Source organism: Varanus komodoensis, unplaced genomic scaffold (assembly GCF_004798865.1).
Source record: "Varanus komodoensis strain SLA01 unplaced genomic scaffold, ASM479886v1 scaffold1, whole genome shotgun sequence".
NCBI classification, from domain to species: Eukaryota; Metazoa; Chordata; class Lepidosauria; order Squamata; family Varanidae; genus Varanus; species Varanus komodoensis.
The window spans coordinates 56489524-56514379 of NW_025335268.1; the positions used below are offsets into that span (position 1 = coordinate 56489524).

General features: G+C 39.8%; 1 protein-coding gene across 7 annotated transcripts in view; it reads left to right on the forward strand.

Moving 5' to 3' along the window:
• Positions 1 to 23645, forward strand: part of FYN (FYN proto-oncogene, Src family tyrosine kinase) — a 122764-nt gene extending 99119 nt beyond the window's left edge. For 5 of the 7 annotated variants that reach the window (XM_044426240.1, XM_044426251.1, XM_044426226.1 and 2 more), the window contains 6 exons: positions 3483 to 3647; positions 6501 to 6680; positions 12409 to 12485; positions 12575 to 12728; positions 17950 to 18081; positions 22060 to 23645. In XM_044426240.1, the coding sequence (XP_044282175.1) occupies positions 3483 to 3647; positions 6501 to 6680; positions 12409 to 12485; positions 12575 to 12728; positions 17950 to 18081; positions 22060 to 22268 (917 nt within the window). In that variant the 3' untranslated portion in view covers positions 22269 to 23645. Of the gene's footprint in view, positions 1 to 3482; positions 3648 to 4049; positions 4206 to 6500; positions 6681 to 12408; positions 12486 to 12574; positions 12729 to 17949; positions 18082 to 22059 lie in introns of all 7 variants that reach the window. The other 2 variants (XM_044426269.1, XM_044426278.1) reach the window with 2 other exon arrangements.
• The last annotated feature ends 1211 nt before the right edge of the window (positions 23646 to 24856 follow it).

The following is a 24856-nucleotide window of genomic DNA, read 5'->3' on the forward strand; positions in this document are numbered from 1 at the left end:
AGGGACGTCACCCACTGCCTGACTCATCTGCCTTCAGCAGATGCCTACCAATAAGGAAGCAGGATTCACTCCCAGCCAGTGAATTCCCAGAGGCAACAACTTACTGCTTCTTGCCCATCTTCACCAGCCACTGTGAGATCTGACTTGCACCACTCTTCCTTTCTACAACCCCTAAGCACATCCACCTCTCTTCCCCCCCCCCACCCCGGCGCCGTATTCTCTCCATGTTTCCTCCCCCAGCCTTCTTTCATAAATACAAAAGAAAGAATAAGTGACTTCAAACTATGCTCTTGCCTTTAACTTTTTTGGCCAGAAAAGTTTTAAAGATTTGAATGCACATCTCTGTGTTTTATTTGTAATATGCAACCTTTAATCCAAAGTGATGTACAGAATTCTCCTCCTTTCCATTTATCTTCATGGATGCTCTGTGAGGTAGGCTAGGCTGCAAGTTAATCACAGGCCCAGAATCGCCCAGTGAGCTTCATGGTCAAGTAGGGGCCAGAACCAGTTCTTCTGAGTGCTTGTCCAATGCTCTAACCACAACACCACACTTATTCTCATTCTAATAGAGAATTAATGGCACTGTTAGAATAGCAAAAAATAAAAATAAAAAATGGTGACATACCACTAAGGAACCTTGAGACATTCAGCTTGTTTGCAAGCTGGCCTCTAACCCCCCCACTCCCCATTTTCTCAACCTTTCAAGTAGACACTCTAATCCAGTGAACAAGCTGTTCTTTTCAGAAACTTAGCACTGATTTTTCAAGTGGCCGGTTTTCTACCTTTGTAACATTTTATGTGGAAATCTGCCAAAAATTATGTTCATGTGTCCAAAGGAAAACAGCAATATCCATGCAGAAGTTACTTAAGAGGACACACCCTACATTTATTCTGCTTCACATTTCTCCCACATTTCTCCACATTTCTCTGGATTAATTGAGATTCCTGCTTAGCATGAACTGAAGTGTACTGTTGCTGTAATAGTTATCCACAGTGAGATGCAATAGGAACAAATTATTGTCCAAATTGAAGAGGCTGGGTAGGGAGTACGCAGAGCTCATATGCTGTTGTTTACCTATGGTTAATTAAATGGAAACATTTGTCTGCAATCTCCCACCATGAAGTTGTGTGAGATGTTCGAGAGTTGTTCTCTGCTTTGCTTTCTATACAAGAGGTCACTAAACAGTGATTTGTCACTAAATGAAGGGACTCTGGGAAGGTGCATAGGAAGCTTTACTAAGGTAATGTTCAGATGAACAAAGAGTTCAGGATTAGGGTTATGATACTTCAGAAAGGACCCATCTTTGCCCTCATGTTGTTCTTGTGCTGATCACTCTCTTACAACCAATTCACACATTGCGAGGAAAGAGCAAAAGCAGTAAGTGGGACAGCAGCTTAATGCACTTGGGACCAGAAGTGCTGGGTAGGAACCTCATAGTCAGCCCTTCCCATGTCGTTTTTCCTCTATAGCCTTAATCCCAGCTGGGGGAACGGGAGGGCCACAGGAGAATAACAACTCTACTGTGCTTGTAAAATAAATTCTGGCTTTTATCATCAAATTCTTGTGACTACTCCAACCCAAATATTGCCTTGCATATGCGGGCAAGGATTACTTGATTGCGTGTGGAGAATCACTTTGGCAAAAGAAACATGATTCCCCGCTTTTTATGTGAACATACCTATCTTCTGATAAGAGATTATTTTCTTTACTTTCTGAATAAATTTATAAAAACACAAAGATCCCAGTACTTAAGTCGAGTAAGGCCCTTCCTTAGAGTGTGGAAGGCCAGTGTTTGCAAGCTTGAGCCATTCTGAATGGGAGAGAAAATGAGTGGAGTAACCAGGGCCCATTCCTGGGACCGGCACTCTTCAACATTTTTATTAATGATTTGGACAAAGAGGTGCAATGAATGCTGATTAAATTTGCAGATGACACAAAATTGGGTGGGATAGCTAATAGCTTGGAAGACAGAAAACAATTCAAGTGATCTTGGTAGGCCAGAGTACTGGGCTGAAAACAGCATAGTGAAGTTCACTATGCCAAGTTCTGCACATGCCAAGTTCTGCACATAGGAAAAGGGAATCAAATAGCAAGATGGGAATACCTCGCTCAACAATCCTACAAGTGAGACAGATCTTGGAATTATCATAGATCATAAGCTGAATATGAGTGAACGCCATGTGATGTGGGGGCAAAAAGGCAAATGCTCTGTTGGGCTTCATTAATAGAAGTGTACCTTCAAAATCATGTGAGGGGCTGGTTGCCTATATTCAGCACTAGATAGGCCCCGTCTCCAGTTCTGGGCTCCATAGCTTAAGAAAGCTGGAGACAAACTGGAAAAGGTTCAGAGGAGGCTAACAAAAATGAATGGGAGTGGAAACAAAACCCTATGAGGAGAGAATGAAAGAACTGGGCATGCTTAGCTGGGAAAAGACTGAGAGGAGGTATGAGAGCACTTTTCAAATACTTGAAAGGCTGTCACACTGAGGAGGGCCAAGATCTCTTCTCAAGCGTCCAGTGCAGGACATTGAATAATGGGCTTAAACGACAGGAAGCCAGATTCCAGTTGAACATCAAGAAAAACTTTCTGCCTGTTAGAGCAGTACGGCAATGGAACCAATTACTTAGGGATGCTGCAGCCTTTCCCATGCTTGTGACATGCAAGGGGCAGCTGGACAGCCATCTGTCAGGGATGCTTTAACTGGTATCTTGGGTTGGGCTTGATGGCCTTATAGGCCCCCTCCAGCTCTACTATGATTCTATAAAACTGCAATTTACAAGCTCTGACTGTAGCAACCCTACTCATCTGTAGGCTTTCTTGGCTCCTTGAGAAGTGTCACATACATAGTACACATACAGAGGGATATATATATAGAGAGAGAGCCATATACAACTGCTCCTAACTCTTCTTAAAAATCAGCATGACTCTGACAGTAAACCATAGCAATATTCAAATACAAACATTTTCACCACATAAGACATAGTTCCATGAATGCCTGGGAGCAGGGGACAAACTCCTGCCAATCTTACCAGCTTAGCTGTGCTTCTTTTTTTAAGGATTTATACAAACCACAATGTATAACTTAAAACAGTTGTTTGAAATTCTTACTCACATAAAGACCATAACATTATGTTGGGGAGGATGATAATCCCTGGAATATTTTAAATGAATGGATTGTATTATACATAACTAGATATACATGCAGAATGTTGCAATTAGAAGCAGCAGCTGAGGGATGGTTTATCAGTGCATTATACAAAACTAAGAACAGGATTAAGAAATATTCATGCTATGAGGTCCGGAAGTAGAGTTTCAAAAATGAATGTTTTAAGTGTGTACTGTCTTTATCTTCAAGCACTTTTCGGATTGCTACTAACAGATGATGTGACTTGTTTACTAGCATTGTTTTTCTTGCTTGCTGTGTTTGTTTCATGTTTGTTACTCTTTTCTTCCCCCTATGCTTCACTTCTGCTTCATCAGAGAGAGCTGCAGGTCTTTGTTGCCGCTTAGTAGTCCCTTGTCATAAAGGAATGCCAAGGCTTACTGATCTGTCTGTCAAAACCAAAGATGTCTGGGAAATTCCACGAGAATCACTACAGTTGATCAAGAGACTGGGAAATGGGCAGTTTGGGGAAGTATGGATGGGTATGCAGAGAAAACATTTTTATTTTTTAATAGTCTCCTACCTTCTGGAGACAAGTATGGAAGATGGAATGTGGAAAGACCAGCAGCATCAAAGAGCAGGCATTAGGATAACATGCTCCTGACACTGAAAACTTATTCTAAGCAATGAGAAAAGTATAAAGGGGAGAAGCTGAATAACATGCTCCCCTGCTACTGGTCAGGTTCAACAAATTGACTTCAGCTTAATTTATCAAGCTTCATAAATTCTAATCTGTTAGTTATGCAAAGATTTGTCATGAGCCTGCTATCTAGAAATTAACTGAGCAAGGGCACTGAAGGACAAAACCACCTTCCATCTTTCTCTGTGCATGAAATAACTATGTGAATTATGAGTATTTCTTTTATTAATTTCCTTTCCTGTAGAGAAAGCTGATGGTTTATGTTTTAACTTAACTGTGGTTGCATCGAATGACACTCCACAAACTGTCGGATTGGCTAAGGATGCATGGGAAGTTGCACGCGGTACATTGTTTCTGGAAAAGAAGCTGGGTCAGGGCTGTTTTGCTGAAGTGTGGAGTGGTAAGGCAGCGAAAAACCATTCTCTTTGGGCTGGATGCATAAAGCCATCATGAAAGAACTCAATTTCAAAATCAGAAAGGCATTAAGAGACCAAGAGAGATAATGTTGCCACCAAAATCTAGTTTTTTGATATGATCCACCAGTGGAGAGGAACTAGTCTTTCAAATTGCTGTGCAAGACTGCTTAAAATGGGCCATGCTGACCTGCTTTGCATGTGTGACTCATCTTGGGTTATTTAACTCACGATGAACCATAGTGCCTGAGGGTAACCCTTTACATATCGAACCACCATTCATGTGAACCCAGTGAGGGTGGACTACGTGAGAGTTAAGCAACCCTTGCATAACCCATGGTTTGTTCAAGAGTTATATGCGGGTTGTTTAACCATCACATAAATCACACTTGCCAGGTTCCGTGTGGTTGGATATGCAAAATGAAGACCCCACTATGGGCTGTCGTATCATGCAAATAACCCTATTAAATGCAGCATTATATCACATCAGTGTGGCACTGATGTTTCAAGAATGTCATTGCAACATTGGAAACAGATATAGAGGGCATATATTTAAAATCTTTGGCTGAAGACAGTTTTGTAGGCCACTTCCTCAGTTCCATCATCTTTTAGCTGGTGCAAGAAATGGAATCCAGGCTCAGGCAATGACCATTCGTGCTGGTTATTTTCTGAGTAGTTTCTGTTGGAGCTTGTAATTTTGAATGCAAGTGAAAAGGCACAAAAGCCCCATCCACCAGAATGAGTATGGTTAGGTAGCAGTGGACAGGTTTAGCTCCCAGGAGTTACTACAACCCTTCACCCCTTTACTTTTGCCCATAAAAATGAATGGTTTCCATATATCTATGAGAAAGACAATACTAAGAACTGTTGCTGCCTTTATGGTAGGTGATCTGGTGAAATATGTAGGGCAGTCTTCCATGCATGTATACATACATATATATTAAAGAGGCCTTTTGTTAGTTACATTAAGGAGGTAACAGTGCAATCATATGCTTATCTACTCAGAAGTAGTTCAATGAAACTTACTCTCAGGTAAGCATGTTTACGATTGCAGCTTTGGCAATCTTGTTATAGTTGTTGTAGTACGAACACTGCTAGTTATTCAGCATATGTGAGAACAAACTAACTGCATGCATTCCCATATGAAGACATTAACAGCAGAGCCTCCTTTTATGATCCAGTTTGCTGGTTTTTTTTCATCAGAAAAAGTATTTTCATTTCAGAATGTTCCAAAATTAAATCCATGGATAGAGATTAAATAAACCAGCCTTTGGGTTCAAAACAGAACAAACATCACAAGAAGCATGTTTGAGTGGATGCATCAATGCATGCATTGCCCTACTCACAGCTTCTGGTTCAGTGAAGAACTAATTTAGACAAGGGACTATGAATTCCTTCCCTCTGTTTGAATTAATGTAAAGAATTTGTAATAACAAATACACTTTGGCTAATGCCAAAACATAGTATTCCATTAGGAAGTTCTTTTTCTACTGACTTCTGTAAATAGAAGTAAGTTTAGCACCAAAACACTAATCAGCACAATTTAGTCCAATACATTCTGTTGGTTTGTACTAGAACTCCAAGCCTCTTTTGGTGACAGAGGCTGACAGATTTCCTTTATGAAGCTCATACAGTGTCTTAGCCATACAATAACTCTGTGGTATAGATCAGCTTAAGATACAGCAACTTGTCCTTGGCTGCTTAATGGGCTTTTTAAAGGCAGATTTAAAGCCAGCTTGCCATATCTGTACTCATGAGTCCCTCTAGTCTAAGGGTGTTGAACCTCTTTCAACCCAAGGGCTAAGTAACATTTCAAAGAGGCTTTTGGGGCTACATCCCAACTGTGGGTGAGACTGAGCAAAATGGGCAGGGCCAAAGGCAAGTGGAATGGGGTCAAATTACCAGCATATTTCTTAGGAAAAGCATTTCAATTTTTTAGAATGGTGAAAAACTTTATTCAGTCAGGGAATCACCAAAGATGAGTCTTTGGGGAAATGCCTTCTGGACAATTCTGGGGGGCCACACTGAAACTCCAGAGGAACCATTTTTTCCCCTAGGCCTGAGGTTCTTCACCCAAACTCAAGCTACTACAGTGGATGTCTCTGAATCAATAAACAAGATAACCAAAATTCTGAGGCTGCATTTGGATATACTGCCTTTCAAACATCATTATTTACTTTTAACACTCCTGTTCTTTAGTTTTTACAATACCACAAATGATGTTCCTTGAACTCTCCAGTCATGAGATGTTTCTGTTGACAGTATTTGTGGATTTTTTGTAGGTACTTGGAATGGGAATACGAAAGTGGCAATAAAGACACTGAAGCCTGGTACTATGTCCCCAGAATCATTCCTGGAGGAGGCTCAGATCATGAAAAAACTAAAGCATGACAAACTAGTCCAACTTTATGCTGTGGTGTCTGAAGAACCTATCTACATTGTCACAGAGTATATGAGTAAAGGTAGGTTAAGCATTAACTCCTTCATTTTACTGTGTTAACGCTGTAGATGTGTCAGACACATACATTTGTAGACAGGTACTCCTTAGATTGCTTAATGCAGAGTAGCTGCACCATAAACTGTTTATGTTTAATGCCTGTTTTAACTGACGTTCCTATCCTTTATTTTGTACAGCACTGTAAGACTGAACTGTACTCAAGGTTGTTTAATGCAGATTTCTTATATTTTTAACCAGAACTGTGAATTTCTGTGGCAAACTTTTATTCACATAGTTGAAGTTAATGCAAGAGTACAGTCAATACAGCTTTCTATATCCTTTAAATATGTATCAACATGGAAAATGGTAACTCCAGCTGCCAATTTTGAATACAGAACATGGCTGACCTCAATATTGGCAATTTGAATTTGACATCCATTCATTAAACCTTTTATGTTTTCCTAGTTCTGTACTAAGCAATCTGCTATGTTTGGCTGAGATTCCTGTTTTGATCTTTTCTTATCTAATTTTATTCTTGAACTAACCTTTGGGGTCATTGATTTTATTTATTATATGTTTGTTTTCTTCCAGAGAACTGAAGGTAGTGTACATCATTCTCTTTCCCCATATTTTATCCTCATAACAAACCTGTGCTGTAGCTCAGACTGAGAGTGACTGGGCTAAGGTCACGCTATTACCTTCATGGCTGAGTGGGGATTTAAACCTGGGCTTTTCAAGTTCTTTTTTGACACTGATTGATATACCACACTAGCTGAAAAATAATGTCTTGCCCAAAGCGTTTTTTCCCCCAGGTGAATTTTAGGCCCTGGTGGGAACTGAAAAATATGTCTACTGTATACAAACCTACTGCCTATCTACTGTGACCTACTTGTAAAATAGCGAGTTCTGCTATTTCAGTACCCTGTCTTATGCTTGCTGCCTGCAAGTGTGTTTCTGAAGGACTTGACCCACCAATAGGGTTCTATTTGAGCCACTGATATGACCATATTAGAGAATGGTCCCATATTTGAATATCTTCGGGGTTATTCGGAGCCCTGGCTCTGCGTGCCTGCAAACTCAGAGCTGGACTTTGAATGCAGAAGCCCTGCCCTGATTCTGCAACTGGTATGGAACAAAATGTAGCTGCTGCAAGGCTGAAATTGGCCTTGGAGAGAAGAAAAGGATGCCTACTGGGCGGTGGTTGCAGGGGAGGCTGGGACTGGTGGCTTACACTGTCCCCAGAGGGTACTCCAGCTTCTGTCCCTCCACCTCTGCAGTACTTCATCAGACCACTCAAAGTGCAAGAGGGAGGCAGCAAAGATTGCTGCAGCCCTGCCCTCTGCATTAGATACATTGTAAGCCTCTGAATTTGGAGGATGATAGGCCTCAAGCGTGAAGGAACTGGATTGTGCTGAAGTTACATGTTTCTGCACTGATAATCCCTCTGTTGTAAGGAGCAATGAATAAACAACCCTGTAGCAACATTACTACTTTGAAAAATGTCTGCTACAGTTATACTTGGTTTGATTCATTGTACTACATGAATATAGCCTCTAACTTGGTTGCATGTTGAATGTATGGATTATTCTCAGTTTAACTTATACATACATTTAAAATAAAGAAAGCAGCCTTGATCAATTAAAAAATTCTAGAGTTGCCATTTGCTTTATCACAGGATTATATTTTTGGGATCCCAAGATGAATTGTGATTAGAATATAGTGTTCATAGCAATCTGAGCTTGGTCAAAAATTGTTGACCTCAATACCAAGGGATTACCTACTTGAGTAAAAGTTACTGATTCAGTGTGAATCATAACATTTCTGTAACCCTCTTCATCTAAAAAGGTACTATGTATCTTTTTTATCTACATATCTACTACTACTATGATACGATAACTACGTATCTAGTGAGCTACATATCTACATTAATTTCATCGGGTTTGTTTATATATTTACCCAAGGAACTGTCTGGCACAAGACAAAAGAGCATAAAAAATTATGTAGATACACAAAAGATAAACTAACAGCAATGGAGTACCCCCCCACACACACACACACATTATTTTCTTGAAAAGAACTCTCTCTCTCTCTCTCTCTCTCTCTCTCTCTCTCTCTCTCTCTCTCTCTCTCTCTCTCATACACACACACACACACACACACACACACACCTGGCACTAGAACATTAACATGTCTTTATTACTCTGTTATTTCTGTTTCTCAGTGAGAGTCTGCTCATAATTGCACTGCATAGAAATATCCCAAGTTCTGCTAGCTCCCGGTATAATTATTTGTATGCATATTTTCTGTGCCTTTTTGTGGGTTAAAATCTAGCAAAGTATGAGTCTGTTTTATATTAGTATTTTAAAACATGCAAGGAAATGGTGCTTTGGTTATGTATTTTTAATTTTGCTTCACTTGCCTGTCCAATTGTTTTATGTATCCCTTCTCAGATTGCTCTGAGAACTTCATAGCAACCATTTTATAGGGTACAGATGAACATCTGTGTTTGTTGGTTTGTTTGTTTGTTTGTGGGACAGGACCCATATTAAGTATTTTGAAAGTTCTGGTGTTGTATATATTACACTTGTTCTTGAAGACATGGTTGATTCTGTTAGTTATACATCTGAGAGTATAAAAAAGCACAAAAGTATTATGCTTAAAATATTCAAGAAACTATCTCCTTTCATCAGCAAATATCCAAGATATATTGCAGAGATTATAGACATACTATCTTGTAGCTCTAAACTCCTTGGTTTGGTTTGGTTTCTGACTTCCAGATTTTTCAAATCTACATTATCTCCATGCACATGAATGCATAAAGTTTACCCAGTATTTTTTATTCAGCAATGAGATAGAATATCCTATCAGTAAAACACCCCTGGCAGATAACTGGTCAACTTTTCTTGAAAGCCTCTCTGGAAAGGAGTTCCACTGTCAGCTCAGACAGTTTGTTACATTGCTGTATCGCAGTCCTAGAATTTATTTTTAAACCTTGATTAGGTAAACACTGGGTGGTACTCAGTGAAGACTTCCCATGGACAGAATGATTTTTGTCAGCAGAACTGGGAAGGAGAGATCAATATTTGCTCTAGAGATTTAGGGAATATTCCAGAACAAATTTAGGGGAGCTGCATTGGGAAGTGAAGGAGTGGAAAGTGTCTTGCATGAGTCCATTTGAGCAATGTTGGGTTTCATCTCTACTTTTGGTGTCCAAATGGGATCTCTATTATCAAGCTGCTATGCAACTATGTATGGAGACAGCTCTGAGAACTGCTAACATGCTCCATGTTAGCAGTTCAGTATTTTCCAGGAAGCCTGTACAACCGAAGCACTATTATTGCCATTATGCTAAGATGTCTTCACACCATTTGCTTTGGGAATGACATGTTTTCCTAATATTCAAATTTAAGTACATGACTGGGGATGTGTGTTTCCCCAGTCAGTGGGACTCTTGCTTTTATCCATTCTGTGAGTTAATCTCAGGCAAATGTTGGAAAAATTTTCTCCCTTCCCACCTTCCTTTTCATAGTCACTCTGCAGTCTGTGCCAGACTGTTTTCTCTTAATACGGTATCTTGACATTTTTCTATATTACTGCATCTTATGCTCTCTTAAATGGAAAGGGTTATTGATTTCCACTTCCTAAAACAATTAGATCCTGGCTCCATGGATTTGCTGAGCGCAAGCACTGTTGTGTGATCCAGCCACTTTCTTCATCAGGGAATGCTTAACTAAGCATTCTGAACTGACCTTTGAAATACAGTATCTGCACAGGAGGCCTGTGCAAAATATTGTTAGGATGGTGGGAAGAACGCCTTTTAATGTTTTAGCCGTCATAACCGAGCACTGCCACTTACCCTTTTTAAAGAGAATATTTCTGCAAATTGATTCATTTGCCTTACTATATTTGCTCCTTTTTGTGTTTGTCCTAATGTTATACAAACTAAATTAGCAGGTTGTAAATTCAGAGTGCATTCTTGGGCTTGCATGTCACAGCAACCCATCCAAACCTGGCGGGCCAATTTCATCTTTGGTTGCAGAGATTGGCTAGTGAGCCACTCATCCAGAAGAGCAAAAGCCCCCGTCGTTCTTTGCAATCCCACCTGTGCCACTTCCATCAGGGCCCAAGTGGCACTTTGGAGCCTCTGCCACTAGTGTGTTCACCCCTTCTTTCAGCTCCAGAAAATTGCACAAGTGTCTTCATAATTTTGCCTGCATTTTTTAAGTGCGCAGGAATGCACTTGCAGGTATCCAGTTTATGCAGACTTGCCTGGCCCAATTTCTGGGTCAATTTTTTCAGCTATCAAAAGGAGTAACAAAGTTCAGTAGGTAACAGACTGACAAGAAAGGACTACAGATAGACAAATTTGTACACAGTTGCCAAGCTGTCAGTTGAAAAGCGCTGGTAAGAAGGGAAAAGTGGTAAAAGTAGGTGCACCAAAGGTGAAATATTTCCCCTTAATGATGTAGTCTGCTCAGTTTTAAGTATGGAGCTGACATTTCTCCATGTCTTCCACCTTTCCAATGCTCCCCAAGTCTTCAGACAGTCTAGAAAGGGGAGATATGCACTCCACCTTCCTAATTCAGAGAACTTACTGTTGTCATGACAGTTTTTAAAATAATCCCGGAAAGGCATGTGAATCGGATGGAGTGAATGGGGCCCCATGGTAGCAGTGCTGGTGCACGGTAGCTCTTGCATGGTAGCACTTGCTCCATCCTGGTCTGCCACTGCGCAAAGGTGTGTTTTTTAAAACTGACAGTAATACCTGTATTTTTTAATAGAAAATATAAATGAATTTAATGGTTGGAAAGTCAATGGAGAGCAAATTTGTACCACATTCTGAGCAAAGGTACACAGATTTCCCATCCATTTACTTCCCAACCATTAAATCTGTTTATATGACTTCCTTGGTTTGAGCACTGTCAGGGAACCACCATTGCTGCAGCAGTAAGTACTCCAAACAGGAGAACCTCGAAGTGGCGAGAGATTTCAGCATTTTGAAGTAGCTGGAGACTGGGAGTACTGAAAAGACATCTCAATTAAAGCACTGGTGATATGTGGCATAGCCCCAGGAGGAACCTCTAAGTCTAGCACAGTCAACCATGTGTCACAATAACAAGCATCACACCTTCACTTTTCATTTCTTTCTGGCAACTACAGGCCTATGGCAGTGTTTTAAAAACATAAAAGAATGGAAAAAGTGGGAGCTTGGGATGTGCATAATGGCTGGTCCCAATATCATATTAGGCATTTCTAATATTAATTTTGAAAGGATTGTCTTCACTGAATTAATGTTCATAGGTGGTGAAGATGGTGCATACTGTTAACGTACATGAGAATAATTTTGCAAACTGAAATTGTGCTGGTGTTTCAATAAGAATATAGTCCAGCACAAATGTTCTGGTTTTGGATGGTCTGTATGTTTAGAAACAAAACCAAAAAGTGCCTCTGATAATAACTTTTGAAATATGAAACTAGGAATTCAAGTCTAAATCATTGCCATTTTTGCTCATGTACCTCATAAATTCCATCAGTTTATATTTTATAGTTAATTAGTATAGTGAAATAAAACATTTCCCTGAGGTGTGCAATTTGGAGGGTGGAGAAGAGTGAAGTCCAGTGTGACATTTCTGTTAAATTTTTAGAAATATATATCACTTTGGGGCCTTTCTAATAGATTGCAGTGCTGTATGCTTTTCAGCATCAAGAAATAGCTAAATGCTTTAAAAAACATTTTCTGTGTTGCACTGCAGGAAGCTTGCTAGATTTCCTAAAGGATGGAGAAGGAAGAGCCTTGAAATTGCCAAACTTGGTAGACATGGCTGCACAGGTAAAAAAGAAAAAGGTAATTAGTTCACTGTATAAATGCCATGGTTCTATTTATTAAGTAGAATGCATTGTGTATTCTAAATCTAACAGGTTGCTGCAGGGATGGCTTACATCGAGCGGATGAATTACATACACAGAGACCTGCGTTCTGCAAATATCCTTGTGGGAAATGGGCTAATATGCAAAATTGCTGACTTTGGATTAGCAAGATTAATCGAAGACAATGAATACACAGCCAGACAAGGTAGGATCAGCCTATAGCTTTTGCAAATGGTTGAAAGGCAGACATACCAAATCTAACATGCCAAAAACAGAATCCAAATCAGAATTTGATTGAGGTGTTCAGACAGGGAATGGCAACTGTCTATCAGTTACAAGGGAATTTCATTGTTTAATATATTATCTCTGCCAATTTGAACTAGCAGTCTTCAAAAACATTACAAAAGAAACTATAAATCCATAAGTTTGGTGGTGGGAGAGTCAGTCCATACAGTTAGTTCTCTTCATGATTCTTAAACACTGACACTGACTTCTAAGAAACTAATGTCAGCATTTGTTTGCTGGTTTGTTTGTTTCATATATTTGCATATTGCACTTTAGCAGAATAATTCTCCATGAAGTGTACAATCATATATAAAGAGTAATAAAATAAATATAATAAAAACAATATTTAAATCACAATTGAAATGAGTAATTTAAATGAAGCAATTAAAATTAAATTCTCAAAAATGAAAAAGTCTAGGAGAACAAAAAGTCTTCAGCTGGTAAACTGAGTACCAAGCAGAACTCTGTAGCGGGAGAGTTAAATAAACAGCCATCTGACAGAGAATGCCTCTATCCCACCTTGGTTCAGATGGCAAAGCAGGCATCTGGAAAAGAAACTCTGCCTGTGACCTCAGCTTCCCAAAAAGCACGAGGAATCATCAAAAAAGTGAGACCTCATATGGGTTCTTAATGAATAGGCAGTAATCAACTGGCTTAAGCAGAAGGATCAAAGTTTTTCATCTATAAATTATGGCCTTACAGTCATGTTTCTAAACCTTTCCCTTTCACATTTACAGTATTTGTTGCATGCTTTTAAATGGAGTCTTGTTTAAATTCTTCCTTCCCTGATTCCAGAGAGGCTGGTGCTGACATAGTAACCTATAAAGCAGTGGCTGTTTTTTCCCATGACCCTATTACATACAATTTCCATAGGGATGCAGCTGCAGGACTGCACTGTTTATCTAGCCAATCAACTACTGTTCCTCTAGAGCCCCTGGCACAGAGGAGCAGAGGACTGGCTGGGAAAGTATGATAGGGGCTGGCAGTCGCTTTAGGAAGCAGGCAGTCTTCACCCCCGTAAAGCATGGAAGGTTACATTTTGAAAGCACTGAGATTCTTTTTGCTTGCTGCTTGCTCTTTGTGTGCTTGACATTAATAGGACTGACTTCCTCCCTTTTCCACTCTCCAAAAGCTCTCTTGACTCCCAGAAGGAATTGCTAAAGGAAGCAGATGGTGTCGAGATACCCATCTCCAGCAGTTTTACAGGACATAGTATTATTGGTTGAATCTGCTTATCTCAGTGTTTTCCTAACATTTACACTGACTATTTATAAGAGCAAAATAGGGTTATAAACTTTCCTTATTTCCTGCAAATCATGTGCAACCAACAGATGGGCATGCATTGACAAATTGCTGTTTCCTTGGCATCTTATGAAAGCAGTTTATGCATTCTCTCTCCATGCTTCACATGTTGCATAGCCCAAGCATCATAAAACAGTGACGTGAGTTTGTATGGCATCATCAAAAACACTTCAGTCCACTCCTTCCCAGCAAAAAAAAGACTGGGAATAATCCCATGACTGGCAGAATAACTCTCATGGATGCAGAAGATGAAGACATGTATCCATGAGAATATTTGGAGCTGTGTGAATAAAGTGAATCAGTGAATGTATCAGTGAATAAAAGGTAAAGCAGAGGAAGAAAGTAAAATGTAACTGAAATTATGGAAAGAACCACGACTCTTTTTCTGGGGCTTGTTACATGTAGCACTGTTGCATTCATAATCTGCTTGTGGGTTTCCCATGGGCAGCTAATTGGCCGTTGTGTGAGCGGGATGCTGGATGAGATGTCCCTTTGGTCTGATCCAATAAAGCTCTTCTTTCTTACATTCTTATGTATTTTAAGAGCTTCTTTGAGTCTCTTTGCTTTACTTGTATATGTGTAGATAGAGCAAACATTATAAAGACACTATAAATCTCCAGAAATTAACTCTTGTAGCACTGCCTTGAAATTTCTCACTGGCTGGAGAAGTTGTGATTCCATGCTGATATAAACTGAGAGCTATGGGAAGACTATTACATCTTAGAAACAAATTATTAGATAAAGCAAAATACAACAATGCACTATTTTTCTGTTATTTTTCTGTGGTAGACTGTGAAACAATACCAGCAATTTCCCCCTGCCCAGATCTAGTCCTAATGAAGCAATAATAATTATCTGACCATTGTACAAATGTACTGGGGGTTATGTTAAGGGAGGAAACACCGCTTTCCTTTGATTGTTGTTGGGGAAACTGGATAAATGGGAAGATGTTTCTTAAGAACATTAGGTCTTTCCGAAGACAGATCAACAAAGGTTAAAAAAAGATATATGTAGGACTCCAGTGCTCAGTTTGGATGACACTTGCTAATGCGCTGTACCTTCCAAATACCCTAATGCAACTGGGGAAGACGCTGTTTCCTGAGTTACGATTACATGCTTTTACTATTCTTTATGCTTAACCCAGCCCATTGAATTAAGGGAAAGCCAGCCAGAGCAGCTGTGGAAACAGAGCAATGGGCTACATGGGGTTCAGAGAGTATCTTCTGTGCTTCAAGAACCTCAGTTCCTTGAGAGTGATGTGCTGCCGCTTAGTTTGCACATCTGAGGCCTTGCTGCTTAATTTTTAAATGGATAAGGAGGAGAAAGCTACACTTGCTCAGCAGCAAAGGAATTAGGCTCTGAATGTGCCCAGAGATCGTCTTTTTTCTTACAGCTTAATTGCTGTTTCTGTTTATCCTCTGTCGTGGTCTCACTGCCTATTCCCGGGCTCCTCACTTAGCGCTGAGCTTCAGTGTACCTCGGTTGTAAAACGGGACTGTTTTTCCTGCACTGTGTCTGCGATATGCATGGAATGAAACTGTGTCACGGGATGCCTGTGCCTTCTCTTGCTAATGTGTCCATGGCTCGCCCCACTGCTTCTGTCACTGTCTATCCTTTAGGCTCCTTTTGCTGCACATGCTACCTTCAAGTCTTCTTAAAGGTCCCCATTCCTAGCAGTGGCTGTTATATTTCCAGTTCATATTAGCTCTTTTCTCTTCAGCCTTTGCCAAAAGCTGGTTAAGGTAGAACTGGGGTGAAAGGAATAACACATTTTACTCAGAACTCTTTCTGACTTTTAAGAAAAATTGTAGATATTTTCTAAGGGGCTCTAGTTCAATTCAACTAGAAGCACAAGCAGGGTGGATTAAATTTAAATCATGGTTTTCTACATAATTTGCATGCATGCCTGCCTTACCCATAGGTAGAGAAACTTCATTAAAATATTCCCAAACTGAGTCTCTTTTACGGCCTGCTGCCTATATGGGTTTTCTCCTCCAGGGAAAGAATAATATGATAAACCTCATGCTATGCACAAAAAGATCCAAAGACTTGTGGAGTATTCTGCTAAAAACGGTTTCATTTTCATTTTTACTGCTTGCCTCTTTCTCCTCACAGTTAGCTTCTTGTGTAGAGCTAGCTACCATATTTTTCCGTCTATAAGACGCGCCCATGTATAGGACACCCCCCCCCACTTTTCTTATCAATCTCCGAGTGAGCAAGCTGCTGTGCACGCCTGCCACCTTGCCACCTCCCCGCGTGCACGCCCACACCAGTCTCCCCACAAGCACACCCATGATCACACCAGTCTTCCCCCCCGAGTGCACCCATGCCCGCTTCCCCCCAAGCACGCTCCGATCATGCCAGTCTCCCCCCAAGCGTGCCTGTGCCTGCAACCGCCTCCCCTCTGAGAGTGCCCACGCCAGTCTCCTCCCCCCCACAGCGCACCTGCGGTTCTCCTTTCGCCCTTCCCCCCCACCCCATATAAGACGCCCCTTCATTTTTAGATAAATATTTTAAAGAAAAAGTATTATCTTATACACAGAAAAATATGGTGTTCTACTCCTAACAGTCTTCTTCTGTTCATTGAACATTTTGCAACTTGAAAGGCAACTTAAGAAGCAAGAGCTTGATTCTGTGTACATAGATTTGCAAAGGAACCATGAGATTAAGGTCTTTTTCTCAAACCTGTATGCTTATTTGATAACATTTTTGCTGTGAAGAGGCATGTGATCTCTGCAGACCCAAAATCATAGTTGTGAGAAAACCAAGCATTTTGATAATATCTTCTAGATAGAAACATTTGCCCAATAATCTTACAGAATCTTTTGGAAGTGCATGACGTTATAAATGATCTAATGGAATCTGTTTACCAAAAAATTTAACATTGCATGAATATACAGCCTCATGGTACATAGTTAAAAACTAATCCTTATTTCACAATAAATAAACTTTGGCTGAATAACCTTAATAATGCTGCTTAACTAGAAAACTATGTTTAGATAGATTTTTCCTCAACCAGCATTTTATTTTAAAAATCCAATTTAAATTTTAAAAAATATTTAAATACAAAATATGATTTTAAAAAAATCACTGATTTTTATCCACCATGAGTACAAGGCAGTTTTAATTCAATTTGGAGAGTTACAGCAGTCACTAATGGCTCTTGAATTTTAGGTGAGCTTTTCTACTGAGACATTCCTGGAAATGATACCATTGCTTTGTCAAAATGAAATGGTTTCCCACTAACAACATGAATAATCATTTTTTTAATTGCAGTTTCCAATTCTATTATTATTTACTGTTTAATAGAAAACTAAATCCTCTAGTGGAGCAGGAGAACAAATCCATATTTTGACTCGATATAATATGGTTTTCAATGTAATTCTTATGTATTAATTAATTTTTGATATATCATGTAATGTATCACATCTGAAAGGCTAAAGTTGAGAAACAGGCTATTACAAATCAAAACCAACAAACAAAATGGGAATAGATAAAATGTAGTGGCAATCTTTACATTTCAAAGTAGAGTTGAGCATCGCTTTTTTTTTTCAATGTGAGCACCACATAACATAAAAGATAAGAAAACAAAAGTGGTAACAATGAGGCCTGAATACCCAGAATCCCAATGTCCAGGAGGAAGGAGATTTGCATTATTGTTTTTAATCTCATGGTTTATTACAGTCTGAGTGAAGGTTGTTCATATTGAGACTTCACTTATGCAGTGAACAGATTTCTCTTTATTTATCGCACTGAGTTAACAGTGAGAACAAAGGGAGCAGCTATTAACCACTAACGCATGAAGAGGCCTCAGTGATCACTTCTTTGTTCTTTCCTAGGTGCAAAGTTCCCCATAAAGTGGACTGCCCCAGAAGCTGCATTGTATGGAAGGTTTACAATAAAGTCAGATGTTTGGTCCTTTGGTATCCTGCTAACAGAGCTTGTAACAAAAGGGCGAGTGCCATACCCAGGTAAACAAAAGGCAAAACCAAACATGCACAACTGTGCTATTCACGTCAGACCGTTCATAGAAGCATGGCAAAATCAGTATCTTTCAATGTCTAGATCTGAATATGCAGCAAGAAGTTTCAGGTAGCAAGAAGTACTGCAGCAAAAACAGGCGAAATTCCGTCCACACACAGGGGCTCCCCACCTCAGTGCATCCTTGTCATAGACAGGAGGACTTGGTTCTTGTGACTGTAATTACATCTTTCCTGAATCATGATCCTGATGCATCTGTAACAGTTCAAAGTGGAATAGAATATAGAAGTAAAGTTTGTTCATACTGAAACTTTTTCTAAATAGTCAAAATACTTAATAAATTTTCTATTTAAAAAAGAAACTGTAACTATTTTGCCTATTTAGGAAAAAATAATCTGGAGGTCTGCTTTTTCCAAAAGTACAACTCTATAACATATCCTGTCTTGGGATTTAAGGGAACTCAACATCCTGCAGCGGATGTATTTATTTATTATTTTATTTATTTAATTAAAATATTTGCATGCCGCATATTCCACCAAGGACATCTTTAGGTGGCTCACACTACTAAAATAACACAGCCTAAAATTCACAATACAAAAACTCAACAATAGGACTTTAAAACAACAAAACCCAATTAATCTCTAAATTAATACAAATATAAAATATACAGTTGAAACACTTTTAAATCCTATATATCGCATGAACATTAAAAAGCAGGAGTGTTTGTTCTTGTTAAGTATGTGTAAGCTTCCATATAGCCTGAAATGCCTGATCCTGCCTAATCATGGAAGCTAAGCAGGGATGGCCTGGTTGAAATCTGGATGGGTGACATAATGTTGTGAACTGCCCAGAGTGACCCGGCAGTATAGGAATTTAATTCCTAAAGATGATGTAGAAGAAGTGAGGCCATCCCTACTAAGAGGGTCTCTCTCAGGTTGCAGATATGATGCAGAAAACGAGTGCACGTACCTGCTTATCTGAGCCCTTGCCACAGTGCAGGAGCCATGGCAGAATAGTACACCTTCCTCTGCCCAGGTGCACCTGGGCCTTCCAGTATCACACCTCTTCCAGCACCTGCATCTGACAGCTAAATAGTCACAACCTCCAGGCCAGACAGGTGCCTTGTTGTACTACTGCAGCCTGTCAGGATCAGGTCTTCCATTCCATCACACTCCCACCAACTTTATCTTAGACTTAGATGAATCCTAGAAGCACAGTCCTTACTGGGCTCTAAAGGTTCACAAAGATTAAATCAAAGCAACAGTTCCATTGATATGTTGGAGTAGCATCTGCCCATCTAAAGGGCTGAAGTGGAATATTTCCTTCCTTCCTTTCCAGAAAAGATTTGAATCTACCCTTGGGGTGCCCCATGCTGCCTGTGGGCTAAATAGCAGAAAAAATGGAGAACACTTAATTGGCCCACTATGGGTCAGATGCCTTCCTATGTGTTCTAAGAACCCTCCCTTGATCAATATCCTTCCCTGTTCTGTAGTGCCTAACTCCTGCTCCCAGATGGCTTGGAGCCCACACTCTGTCTGAGTTCTCGCAGGGTGACCCTGACAGTTCAGAGGCCTCTGCTAATTCCGGCTCATCTTCCTCCTACTCCAACTCTAGCTGGAGAGCTTGTAACCTGGGAGGCAGGGCTCCTCTTTCCTGGCCAGTCACTCCAGAACTAGCCAAGCTGCCTGCCATGTCCCTGGAGACCCACTGCCTGCCAGGCTCTGCACAAGCAGCCCACCTCCCTGCTGCACCAGTGCAGCCCAGCAGCCACTCTGAAGAAAAGGGAGGTCCCTGCCAGATAATTATGCTTCCTGCTGCAGTTTTCCTTCTTCTTTGATGGGGCTGCCTGAGTGAGTTTCCAAAGATTAAACACTTTTAAATGCATTTTTAGAAGGTGCATAATGGGAAACACTATAGAGGTGTTTAGAATAATGCATGGTTTGGAAGAAGTGGAAAGAAAGATATTTTTCTCCCTCTTCCATAACCTGGGGTCATCCCATGAAGCTGACAGGGGAGGTTTAGGGCAGATAAATGGAAGTACTTATCATTTAGCACATGGATGAACTAGGGAATTCCCTGCCACAGAAAGTGGTAATGGCTGCCAATTTGGATGAGGGAGGAGGCTATCAGTGGCTACTGCCTATTATTATTATTATTATTATTATTATTATTATTATTATTATTATTATAACATTTCTATGCCGCCCCTTGCCGAAGCCTCGGGGCGGCTTACAAACACAATAAAATACAATAAAATACAAAAATAACAATATAAAATTAAAATTAACAATATAAAATAAATAAAAATATAAAATATAAAAGAAGTCACCCTGGCCAGATAAATAAGCAAATATTGTTAACAATTAAAGTGACGTTTAAATAAAAAGGCTTTCAGGCTGTATGCTACTTCCTTTATCAGAGGTGGCCTGCCTGCATGCACCAGGTGCTGAGGAGCTTGGGCAGGTGGAGGGCTTAACACCTCTCCTGCTTGAGGGATTCTGCTGGCAGCTGGTTTGCCACCAAGTGTTTGGACTAGAAGGATCTTTGGTATGATACAACATGGCTTTTCTTTTGTTCTTATTAAACATAATACTAATTTCTTGTGTTCTTATTAAAATATATATATAAATACATAACCATACACACACAGCTAAAAACATGTTTAAAGAAAATGTTTCAACATTTTAGCAGTTTCTTTAAACAATAAAACAAGACGTAAGTTCAAGCCCTGATTAAAAAATTCATCATATCCTGCCAATGGTCATTACTTGGTCCTAAAAAGATAAAACTGTGCCAGGTGGACTTTGCCAGGGAGATCATGAGAGGGAAGTGACCAACAGGAAAGGGCTTCAGATGATGAAGGGTAAGTTGATGCCTGGGGAGCCACTCAATCAGATATTAATCTTATTAGCTGTGACAACGCACATAATGTGTGTTAATGATATCATGGGTTGGTCATGATGCAACTCATAAATCAAATTGCATCTAATCAGATTAAATGCCAATGTGGGCAACTGAAAACTAGGAAAATTGACTAGAGGAACAACAACAAAATGCTCCAGGAAGGTGAGGGATTTTGTTAAGGATTTGTGCAGGGATATTTCCAAAGCAAATACTGAAATGAGGGTATATTTGGAGTCCTGCCTTTTGATTTCATAAAATAATTTAAAGTGTTCTGATTATTTCAAAAGTACCAGTAGTGAAGCGTTTTAAATAATAATAAATAATATTACAGTGATAATGATTAGGTAATTCCCTGTCCTGATTGCCTTGAAGTCAACGCAACAATCCCAATAAAAATCTTTTATAGTAATTCCAGTAATGAGCAAACAGCTTTCACAGAGGTGCCAAATGTCTGCAAAAACGGGGGGCCAGTGAGTCCCAGGCTATGTCTACTGGGCTACAACAAGGGCAGAATACAGCCACATCAGCTCTGCTCCCCATATCAGTCCCATAATTCCTGTTCTAAAGGCACTGATCTTTCCAGGGTCATTCCATTGGTCACCTACACAGGCCACTGGAAACTACACAAGAGTATTTGCAGGGACGTGGTACATAGGAATCGTTATCAAATTTCTGGTCTTGGCAGGGAAACCCATCCCGCAATTGGTGGGAATACCTGTAGGCATTTCTGTCTTACCATCTTCTGCTGAAGAGACACCCTCTCCTGTTGAACCTACCTGCTGCTGCTCTGTAGCCAGAATGGATGTCCCTGGCTGATAAGCAGGAGTCTCCATCTAGGTCAAGCTGAGCAGGATCGGCCTGTCAGCCTCTAGTGGCTCACCCTTTCCCTGTTTGCTGGGCACAGGAAGGCCTGGCAGAAAGGAACCATCAAGTGGCCACTTACCTACAGCTGGGCCTGGCACTACAAATCTGTCCAGTGACTCCTTTTCACTAAATACTCAAAACTGAGCTTGTTCTGCAACCATTATCAAAAGAATTCCTCCATTGTTGCTTGTATTTCATAGGTATGAACAATCGTGAAGTCCTGGAACAAGTCGAAAGGGGCTATAGGATGCCGTGCCCTCAGGATTGCCCCATCTCGTTACATGAGCTCATGATTCACTGCTGGAAAAAAGACCCAGAAGAGCGCCCAACCTTTGAGTATTTGCAGGGTTTCCTTGAAGACTACTTTACTGCAACTGAACCCCAGTACCAGCCAGGTGACAACCTGTAATATTTCTGCTCTGTGCAGACTACCATTATCAGGTGTTCCATTTGCAACTGACATAGGCTTACTGGCTCTTCCCAAAGCCAGTGTCTTAGAGCGTCAAAATATGCTGGAGCCTGACAAGAACTTCCAGAACTGCCTGTCCTAAAGATCTGAATGTCTTCTTTGAACAGAAACATGAACACTTGGTTTTATTCTTAATCAAAGACTCTGAAATTGCATTGTTTTGATGTTCCGTAAACTGCAAAATCTTTGTCCAGTGTAAATAGTAATTCAGTGCCAATAACTTATCCTAATGCTTTCCTTTTTAAAAAAAATAATAATGCAAAATTATGTGATTTTAACTAGTCTTCTCCTGATTCAACTAAAGTATTATTTTCCAGAAGTGGCCTCTTTTTGTCTACATTTTTTCATGTTCTAACAAAATAAAATCAGGACCAGTGCTTGGGGATTTTGTTTTGTTTTTGCTTTTATATATGAAAAATATATGTAAAATATATACATACCTGTATAGTCCACGGGTGCTATTGCAGAGGAAATTCATTTCAGAAACAGAGTAGCCATAATGCTGAAGCACCCAGAAAAAAGACTAATTTCACTGGAGACCTGAACCACGGGTGACGACTCTGAGAGCCAGTGACTGGAATTTTGGCTTTGGCCCAGCATGATGTTTTTTAATGGGATTGCACTTTTGGTTTGACTGTGTACCTGTAGGTCGTTGTAACTTTCAATCTTTCAGAAATCATGCACAGAATTTCCAACATTTGCCAACTGGGAGGTTTGATTTTATGATCTACATTAAAACAAGCCTCTTAAAGCAAGAAAATCCGCCATTATCCCATTTGGACTGGAAGGTTGAAACTGCAAGTACTTTCTTGTATCAAATCATGTATACTGAAAATTTTCTGATTTTTTAAAAAAATTTAATAAACATTGCAACCACATGCAGTAGTCTCAACGTTATAACATTTTAGTCATGTCCACATGCTTAACCTTCATCAGCCTTCCACTAGAGCATCTTCTGCGTGTACCATTTCCAGTCATAAAATAGGTGTTTTAAATGTCCTGTACTGCTAATGAAACTATTTTCCATATGTCTGCAAGTGTTTCAGTGGAATTACTATGCACTTCTTTCAAGGGAAATGGGAATAGGGAGGAGGGGGATGCACACAAGTATTACGTTTTCAGTTGTCTCTATCAGCCTTGGATTCCTTCCTTCTAACCAAAAAGAAACAAAAAGCCCCATCCTTTCTATTTCTCTTACGTTTTAAAAAATGTTACAGTTTTAATTGCATTTTGTTATTGTTTTATTTGCAAGTTTACATTTTTAAAATGTTTAACTGTCTTAATTTAGTAATTAAAAGAGAGCATTTTACATTTGAATTTTTGTTCTTTCATTTAAATCAGACAAATGGGATTTGTGCCTAAGAAGGAATGTCCTTGGCCATTTGGCTCCTGAGCAGGCTGCCCCATCCTGTTGCCACCAGTTGTGTGGGCCCACAACTTCCACCACAGTTGGCTAGGGGATACTGGGAATCATGGGCCGACACATCTCAAAGGCACCAGGCTGGGAAAGGCTTCATAGTTTTATGAAACATCTAGATTCAGCCTAGGAAGATAACCGGAGGGTGGTTTGGATGCTTCTAATTATTCTAGAAACCCTTTCTTTTAGCATTAAGCCTCCTCTACGGTTAAGTGTCAGAAAGAACTATATTTAAAAAAAAAGAACCAGAAGAACACCAAATTATTTACTCCAACACTCGGAACTTTGTCCCAAGTGAGTTGAACCAAAGCAAAGATAAAATTCTGTCAAGATCAGGAAATACTTTAAATAATACCTGTGCAAGCATATTCGTTTAAAAAATATTACAGGAAACATCAGAGCTAGTTTGGCTGCAAAATATCAGCAGGGGTCACTGGAAGTACAAGAATACAACAGAATCTCCTCCAGTGAATAATGTCACAGTGCATCCATCTTTACTAAGCCCTTGCACATAACCTTCAATGGTGTAGCTACTTCCTTTTGCTTAATTTGCACATAAAGAACAACTTAAAGAAGCTTTCTCATCACAATAAACTTAAAAGGTGCACCACAATAGAACTCTTTAAAATAGCATGCATAAATGCATCTTATTCATTTGCTATTGACAAGTATTTTTAAAGTGTTTTCATGACTTTCCATTTCACTACTAAGTTGCAGCAAAAGAACTTAAACCCACCTCCATGCTCTTCTTTTGTTGTGAAGTAACTGATGGACAGAATAAGTTTATATAAACTGTCACCTTTATGGAAAAAATGGATTATCCCCTTTAGACAAACCTACTCACCACTTGCTGCAAGTACTTAAGAGCTGTACCAAATGGAGAAGAAAATGTTTTCAGTTACTTCTCTTTGTTCATTGGCTTTGCAATCAGGATGGTACAAATTTTCCATCTCACAAAATAGAATAGAAACTAACCACGTTGAACAAACCTGCCTCATACTTGCTGCAGTTTCTAAGAGCTGCATTAAGTGGAGAGGCACAGTGCTTTCAGATGAATGGCACCTAATGCTGCCCTGCAGAAGAGACAGCTCCCTTGAGAAACTTTTGTAGT